At 45.3% G+C, this 9,012-nt stretch overlaps 1 protein-coding gene across 1 annotated transcript in view; it reads left to right on the top strand.

Annotated features, from left to right (window-relative positions):
• Positions 1-278: 278 nt before the first annotated feature.
• ASPM (assembly factor for spindle microtubules) overlaps positions 279-9,012 on the top strand; it is a 35,110-nt gene continuing 26,376 nt past the window's right edge. Inside the window, exons 1-3 of the mRNA XM_075508158.1 lie at positions 279-646; positions 5,470-5,613; positions 5,995-7,351. Coding sequence (XP_075364273.1) covers positions 338-646; positions 5,470-5,613; positions 5,995-7,351 — 1,810 coding nt within the window. The 5' untranslated portion in view covers positions 279-337. The remainder of the gene's footprint in view (positions 647-5,469; positions 5,614-5,994; positions 7,352-9,012) is intronic.

Genomic DNA, 9,012 nt, shown 5'->3' with positions numbered 1-9,012 from the left:
ATCCAATGCTAGGCCTAAGGCCATCTCCCATGGCCAGCTCCGCGCCGGGCACTTGGCAGCCTCACGCACGGTGGGCGGAGGCCGAGGCCTCCAGGCCGGCGCCGGGGCCTCCCGCCGCCGCGCGGCAGCGCCTCCCTCCTGCCCCGGCGAGGTCGGGCCGTTTAAATAAAACGCCCAGTGCTAATTGGCGGAGAAGCGAGGGGGCGGGCCCGCGCGGGGATTGGCGGGGGCGCCGGGTTTGAACGGGCGGGCGGAGGCGCGGCGGTTGGTGTGGTGTCGGAGCGCTGGTTGTGTGGAGAGCTGGAGCCGTTCCCGCTCCGGGGTTCTGCTCCCGGCTATGGCCGCGGGTTTCTTACCCGGCGCGGCGGTGTGGGAGCTGAGCTCCGCCGCCAGCCCTAGGCGGCGGCGCTGGGCCGCGCCGGGCTGCGAGGAGGACGTGGACGAGGACGAAGCCCTAGCCGTGCTGGTTCTGAGCCACTTCTCCCGGCCGCCGTTCCTCAGCTTCGGCAGTCTGCGTGTCGGCGCCTCCCGCACGCGCCTCTTGGGCATCGACAACCCCAACGCGGAGGACGCCGAAGTGGTCGTCGACCGCTTCCCGGCTTCTGCCAGGGGCTTCAGCATTGAGCATCGCCGCTTTTCTCTGCAGGTACCGGGCGGGGGGTGGGGGGCCCCCGAGGCTGCGACAGGGCGCGGGGGCGTGTATGAGTGTGTGAGGCATGAGGGGACCCTGAGCCGTGCCCTGCAGGCAGGGGTGCTGGGCGGTTCCAAGGGCTGGAGGCGAAGGGAGGCCGGGCCGCTCCCCGCCTGAGCCGCTCGCTCTTCGGTGGCAGAGAAAGCCCTTCCGCCGGCGTGAGGAGTGTTACTGGTTTGCAGCATAATCCTCCCCCGGGAGAACTCAGGCGTCACCTGGCCGCGTAGTACTACGTTTTTAGGTAGCCGGTACCCCGAAAGCTGCACCCCTGTGGAGCTGTGGGTGGTGGGTGCTGTGTTCATATCTCCCGGTTCGCGTTAAAGGGGAAGAGCTGGAGCTTTAGATGGCGGGATTAGACCTCTCGGGGCCTGGGGGCTGTCATAGGCTACGAAGGCAGCAAATCCTGGCTCAGGAGACGGGTTTTTTGCAGTAAGGTAAAAAAAAAAAAAAATTAATTGTTCTCTGCGAATGTGGTTTTAAAGACAGAGATAAAGGAATTAGAGGTGTTTAAAAAATGACCTCTCAAAAGTTGGAGGACGCTTGTTTAGGCAAAAGGCTGAGGGAACTTGTTATGAAGAGGATACTAATTCACTGTTCAGCGTGTTAATTAATAATACAATAGAGAGCAAAGCAGAATCACAGAATTGTATAGGTTGGAAAAGACCTTTAAGATCATCAAGTCCAACCGTAAACCTAACACTACCAAGACCACCACTACACCATGTCCCTAAGCACCTCATCCAAACGTCCTTTAAATACCTCCAGGGATGGCGACTCAACCACTTCCCTGGGCAGCCTGTTCTAATGCTTGATAACCCTTTCAGTGAAGTAAAATTTCCTAATATTCAGTCTAAACCTCCTCTGGCACAACTTGAGGCCATTTCCTCTTGTCCTATCACTTGTTACCTGGGAGAAGAGACTGACCCCCACCTCACTACAACCTCCTTTCAGGTAGTTGTAGAGAGCAATAAGGTCTCCCCTCAGCCTCCTTTTCTCCAGGCTAAACAATCCCAGCTCCCTCAGCCGCTCCTCATCAGACTTGTGCTCCAGACCCTTGACCAGTTTTGTTGTCCTTCTCTGGATGCGCTCCAGCACCTCAATGTCTCTCTTGTAGTGAGGGGCCCAAAACTGAACACAGTATTCGAGGTGCAGCTTCACTAGTGCCCAGTACAGGGGCATGATCACTTCCCTAGTCCTGCTGGCCACGCTATTTTTGATACAAGCCACGATGCCATTGGCTTTCTTGGCCACCTGAGCACGCTGCTGGCTCATATTCAGGCAGCTGTCAACCAACACTCCCAGGTCCTTCTCTGCCAGGCAGCTTTCCAGCCACTCTTCCCCAAGCCTGTAGCATTGCATGGGGTTGCTGTGGCCCAAGTGCAGGACCTTGCACTTGGCCTTGTTGAGCCTCCTACAATTGGCCTTGGGCCATGGATCCAGCCTGTCCAGGTCCTTCTGCAGAGCCTTCTTCCCCTCAAGCAGATCAACACTCCCGCCCAACTTGGTGTCATCTGCAAACTTATTGAGGGTGCACTCGATCCCTTTGTCCAGATCATTGATAAAGATATTAAACAGGACTGGCCCCAACACAGAGCCCTGGGGAACACCACTTGTGACCGGCCGCCAACTGGAGTAAACTCCATTCACCACCACTCTTTGGGCCCGGCCATCCAGCCAGTTCTTTACCTAGCGAAGAGTACACCCATCCAAGCCGTGAGCAGTCAGTTTCTCCAGGAGAATGCTGTGGGAAACCGTGTCAAAGGCTTTACTAAAGTCCAGGTAGACAACATCCACAGCCTTTCCCTCATCCACTAGGCAGGTCACCTTGTCGTAGAAGGAGATCAGGTTGGTCAAGCAGGACCTGCCTTTCCTAAACCCATGCTGGCTGGGCTTGATCCCTTGGCTATCCTCTACATGCCATGTGATGGCACTCAAGATGACCTGCTCCATCAGCTTCCCCGGTACCGAGGTCATGCTGACAGGCCTGTAGTTCCCCAGGTCCTCCTTCTGGCCCTTCTTGTAGATGGGTGTCACATTAGCTAATCTCCAGTCAGCTGGGACCTCCCCAGTTAGCCAGGACTGCTGGTAAATGATGGAAAGGGGCTTGGTGAGCACATCTGCCAGTTCCTTCAGTACTCTCAGGGGGGATCTCATCAGGCCCAATAGACTTGTGAGTGTCTAAGTGGTGCAGCAGGTCACTAACCATTTCCCCCTGGATTATGGGGGCTCCATTCTGGTCCCCGTCCCTATTTTCCAACTCCAGGGGCTGGGTACCCAGAGAACAACTGGCCGTACTATTAAAGTCTGAGGCAAAGAAGGCCTTAAGTACCTCAGCCTTTTCCTCATCCTTTGTCACTGTGTTCCCTCCCCCATCTACTAGGGGCTGGAGATTCTCCTTAGCTCTCCTTTTGCTGCTAATGTATTTGAAGAAGTGTTTTTTGTTGTCTTTTACAGCAGCAGCCAGATTGAGCTCTAGCTCAGTTTTGGCCCTTCTAATTTTCTCCCTGCACAACCTCGCTACACCTTTGTAGTCCTCCTGAGTTACCTGCCCCTTCTTCCAGAGGTTATAGACTCTCTTCTTTTTCCTGAGTTCGAGCCAGAGCTCTCTAGTCAGCCAGGCCGGTGGTCTTCCCCGCCAGCTTGTCTTTCGGCACCTGGGGACAGCCTGCTCTTGAGCCTTTAGGACTTCCTCCTTAAAGAAAGTCCAGCCTTCCTGGCCTCCTTTGCCCATTAGGGCTGCCTCCCAGGGGACTCTGTCGACCAGTCTCCTAAACAGGCCAAAGTCCGCCCTCCGGAATTCTAAGGTGGCAGTTTTACTGACCCCCCTCGCCGCTTCTCCACGTATCAAAAACTCTATCATTTCGTGATCACTCTGCCCAAGATGGCCTCCAACCATCACATGGCTCACAAGTCCTTCTCTGTTTGTGAACAAGAGGTCCAGTGGGGCACCTTCCCTAGTTGGCTCACTCACCAGCTGTGTCAGGAAGTTATCTGCCACACACTCCAGGAACCTCCTAGGCTGTTTCCTCTCTGCTGTGTTGTATTTCCGGCAGACATCTGGTAAGTTGAAGTCCCCCACAAGAACAAGGGCTAGCGATCGTGAGGCTTCTCCCAGTTGCTTATAGAATAGTTCGTCAGTCCCTCATCCTGGTTGGGTGGTCTGTAACAGACTCCCACCACAATATCTGCCTTGTTGGCCTTCCCCCTGATTCTTACCCATAGACACTCCACCCTATCATCACCATCATCGAGCTCTAAACTATCCAGACTCTCCCTGACGTGTAGGGCTACCCCACCACCTCTCCTGCCTCGCCTATCCCTCCTGAAGAGTTTATAGCCATCCATTGCCGCACTCCAGTTGTGCGAGTCATCCCACCATGTTTCCGTGATGGCAGCCATATCATAGTTTTCCGTATGTACAATGGCTTCCAACTCCTCCTGCTTGTTGCCCATGCTGTGTGCATTGGTGTAGAGGCACTTCAGCTGGGCTGTTGTCCGTGTCTCCTTCATAGAATAACACCCCTTGTGTGCTTTGAGGTGTTTCACTGGCATTTCCCTCTTGGCTCCTATTGCCTCAGTATCCACTAGCTCAACTCCGTTCAACTTCAGCTGTGCCCCAGTGTACCCTGCACATCTCGGAGACACAGGCTGAGTGCCCTCACTGGCACGCGCTCCTTCTAACCCTGGCATGTCGTCCCTCAGCTTCCCTCGGGCAAGCCTGATATTATCCCCCTCCCCCTTCGAATCTAGCAGGCTTAATCTAGGAATAAATCTTTACAATTCCCAAGGAAATATAAACTATGGTTAATCCAATCAATGCTGATTTTTAAAAGGACAGTTTAGGCAAACATGTATCTATGGTAATCTAGAATCTCCAAAGTCTTTGTGAGAGAGGAGGAAACTCTGGAGATCTCTTGCAACAGTGTGCTTATAAAAACAGGCTGGACTCTCACTGTGAAGTGTTTGAATAGCAGCTTCCTATAGTAATTGATGAATACTGTTGTTGACCAGTTTTACTGTTTAAGCACATATTGCATTAGTTTGTATGTTTTCATTAAATGCATCTGCCTGAGGAGGTGGAACTCCTAATTCAAATGCTCAAGAGATTGGTCATTTTCACACTCTGTTTTTGATTTTTTGGTCTGAGGTATACCCATTCTTTGGTCTGTTAGTATTGAAATCAGCAGACCACCAAAATGATTCAGCAAAGGTCACTTGTGCATGAAGAATCTTCATATAGATCATACATAGCTCCATGACTTCCTTGTTTATTTGCAGTGTCTTCATTTTTATTCAATGAACTTGTGTGTCAAATCTTATCTTTGCAGGTCATTTGACTAAAAAATTTGACACTTGTATTAAGATTCAGCTAAGGTCCTAAAAATTAACCTCCGATTGTTAGTCCAAATATAGTTCTCTCAAAATTACTTTAGAGGACTTATTTGTTAATATGTGCAAAAATTATGTAATTTCTTCTACTTACCTTTATTCAAATCTTGTCCTTTCTAATGTGTGTTATATTTATAGGTGTTCTTTCTTGCTTTCCCTTATAGCTTCATTAAGATGTATATGTCCTTTTAGTAAGACAACATTTCCGATAGACATTGCTTAAATTTACATGTCAGAGGGGAAAATTGACATTTAATTGTTTATCATTTCATGTTATCAGAATATGTTACTTCTGTATACTGTTTCCTATTTGATTTGATTACTCTATCTTTGATGTTACATAAGTGTACCTAAGTGCTTGATATTAAACATTTCTTTTTCTCCAATAGTCAGGACAAAGAATCTTTGTTTCTGTAACATGGACACCATTAGAAGAAGGAAAAGTCCGAGAACTGGTAACTTTTGTTATCAATGGCATTGTAAAGCATCAAGCTGTGCTCCTGGGTGTGGCTGAGCAGCCTTTGAAGAAAAAGGTAAATGTGTGTTTGTGTGTCTCGATTCTATTACTTTGGCACAGCTGACACAGAGACTGTTTTTCTTAGTAGAAAATTCAATGAAAGAGAATTAAAAATTGATAAAAGATGCTGTCTGTGGGAATGCTCGTTGTCTTCAAAATTTTTCAGCTGGGTTGGAAAGTAGATACTGGTGCATTACAGCTTAGAGAATAAAACTAAAACATGACCAAAGAAAGCTGCTTTCAAGCCTGGAAATAACTTATGGTCAATTTTGGACTAGGTGTTCTTTTTATAGTATTTTTAGACTTTGAATGAATACACTAGTAAAATGTTCACTTTTGCACATAAAACTTAGTATGCTGACTTTCTACATAACTTTTACTTGTGGTTCTTTTTCAGAAGAGTCTTTGGGATACTATAAAAAAGAAAAACTCTTCAGAAACATCTGTTTCATTGAAAGTTAAAAAAAGTAATTTGAAAGTTAAAAATGTTAATAAAACCTTTCAAGTTTCCCAGAAGGTGAACAGAATTAGAAGTCCACTTCAGCCTTGTGAAAATCAGAACGCAATGCAGAACAGTATATCCCCAGGAAATGACTCTCTTGTTGGCTCAGAAAATAAATTGCCTATATCTCCTATTGCACCAATGCTAGAAGAACATAGTAATACTGTTTGCACACCACTTTCAATGAGAAGATCTACATTCTCAGACGTTGCTGCCACTGAAAATGAGGAGTTACTGCCTGAAATAGACAGCTGTAACATCAAGAAATTTGTTGATGAGCACAATGAATTAGAATCTGAAAGTGCATACAGTTCTACTGGATTAACACAACCGCCAATTTCAAACAATGAAGTAGTTCTTAATTGTACACTCTCACCAGTTTGCACTCCAGAGCACTCAGCATCTGTGCCTGTTTTAAGTACAAGGAGAATTTTAAGTCCAGATTCTTTTGTAAATGACAGTTATCAAGTGGATATAGATATAATAGAGCAGCCTGTTCCAATTCTGTCACCTGACCAATTTGTGAAAGACAGCTTGTCAGATAAGCAATCAAAGACTCCCAAACTTGAGGCAGCTTTAATATCGTCTACTAAAGAGACGTATGTTGTGAAGAAATTCCTACCCTCAAAATGGAAAAGAAATGGAGGCATAGAGACAAAAACACATGTTCATATAGAACACAACTTAAATGAAGTCTTTGAGATGCCTAATGTACAATCACAGGTACTTCATTATGACAAACCTGAAGAAAATCATTTCAGTTTTCCTTCTACAGAGGAACTTCAGACTCGCATTTCTTCTCACAGAGGCCAACCAAAAAAGCGTCCAGTTCTTTCTGCCACTGTTATCAAAAATAAGCCTGAAGCTGCTGAAGGAAAAGGAATGGAAACCCTCCAGCCAAAATCTAAAAAATGCCTTAGTAAAGCAATAATGAAATGTGCTAATGTGGTGCCTGTACATACAAAAGCAGAAATATCTAAACACCTTCCAGTTATAGGTCCCATTTCAGCTGAAAATAAGTCTCACAATGAGAGAGTAAACACGTCTCCTACTGGATCAACTTCTTTGGGTCGTAAAAGGAAAAGTGAAATATATGTAGAAAATAGCAGAGTTACAGCTCCAGTGTATGTGGAAGAAGTGGAAAGAAAAAGAACTCTTACGTCTAGCATGGACAATAAAACACATACTACTGCAAGACCATCAGCCTTCAAACCTGCAAACCGAGAGAGAGTAGGGCAGAGAAAGAAAGCTGGTGAGCAGTATTTCCTTCGTTTACCACTTTTTGAAAGATGCCTTTGATTATGGAAATCTGTGTAGCAAACTGAACTGTTTAAGCAACAGTCAGGAATATATTTCCTATTTCTGAAATGTAAGCCTTTGCAATTTGTTAGATATTATCTGCATTTTAAAAATTTGAAAACTAGGTCAGAGTTTTGGTTATGTAATTGGCTTCAAATTTACTTTATTCTTTTGTAAACCTTGTTAATGACAGTAACAAGAAAAGTCTCTCGCAGTTCTTGAGCAGAGCCCTTGTTATGTAATTCAAATTTACTAGAAACTTATGCATTGCACGAGACTTCTGTCATATGTACACTTACCATTGTATTTCACTCCATTGCTGCTGTTGTGTGTTTTCAAATATGTAGTTCTCAAGTCTCGTTCACACTGCCTGCTTTTTACTGTCTGTAATTAGCTTGTTGTCAGCCTTGTGTAGATCTTTCTGCCTGTATAGTTTGCAAATACTTTGTTGCTTGAGGACCAGAAGAAGTTGACTTCTTGTATTTCAATGTATTTTGGGTTTTCTAAATGTTCTGTTCTCGAATATGCTCTGGAATAGAGGAAGGACGAGGGTCTGTAACTGAAAGAAGCATTTAATTTGCAGAATCTTCATGCAGTCCCTGCGATATAACTAACAGGAAAAATTCATCATGGCTTTCAGATCAAAATAACATATGCTGCTTTCTTCAGTTCAAATGATCTGTTCTGCGATCTAGATTTGATTTGGGGCTTTCAGCAATGCCCTTTGATTTCAGGCTGTTTAAGATAGTCTACATAAAAACATAACACACTAACTGTGTTAGTGTTTAGCAGGGAAAGCTGTGTTATCTACCAGGTTATTATTTCTATTTGTCCATTAGTGTAAGGATAGATGGGCTGGACAAGGAAGTATTTGGTGAGCCCAAAATTACTTTGGTGTCTCTTAACCCTAGTTGTAAAACACAAAAATGATGACAGCTTTGAGTTACGTTCTTCTTGACAATTTTTCTTGAGAAATATAACCTGTTATTCTATTAATTGCATAGGTGTTGTCTCTAGGCTTCACAAAGTAAAACTGTATTTCACTGCTAAGTTAACTTTGAAATGCGTGTCATTAATTTAATCCATTTGAGATCCAACTTTATTAAAAATTATCAGAATGTACTTAAAATTTACTAGAAGTGCATGAGAGATTGGAATGACTTCACTTCTCTAGAAGTGAATGTTCTTTGAAAAACACTACTTCAGTTAAGCAGGAGAGTGCAACCTGTAATTTATGATCTCTATCTTTCTTGTTTCTGAAGTACCATCTTGTCAGGGGGTGTCAGGCAGCAACTATAGTACATCTGCAACAACATACTTTTTTAATCCTTCCTTTGGTGTCAACATAGCAAAATGATTGTGCTAAAAGTGTGTATTTTTACATGTTGAGAGTTCAGAAAGCCTAGATCTGCATTTTTTTTCCTTGTGTTTTATTAAAGTCCTTCTACCGCTGTGGTGGATAATACTTACTAGCTAGTGCCTTGATGCCTAAACTAACAGAAGTGAGGCTGCTTGGAAATGAGTATCAATGTAGTATGCAATCTAACTGGGAAGAGGTGAGTCAAGCCCTAAAGTCATACCTCTTACCCCAGATGCTTATAGAATACACATTAT

This window comes from Mycteria americana, chromosome 7 (assembly GCF_035582795.1).
Source record: "Mycteria americana isolate JAX WOST 10 ecotype Jacksonville Zoo and Gardens chromosome 7, USCA_MyAme_1.0, whole genome shotgun sequence".
NCBI classification, from domain to species: domain Eukaryota; kingdom Metazoa; phylum Chordata; class Aves; order Ciconiiformes; family Ciconiidae; genus Mycteria; species Mycteria americana.
The sequence above is the reverse complement of the archived record's forward strand: the minus strand, read 5'-3'. Positions and strand labels throughout refer to the sequence as shown.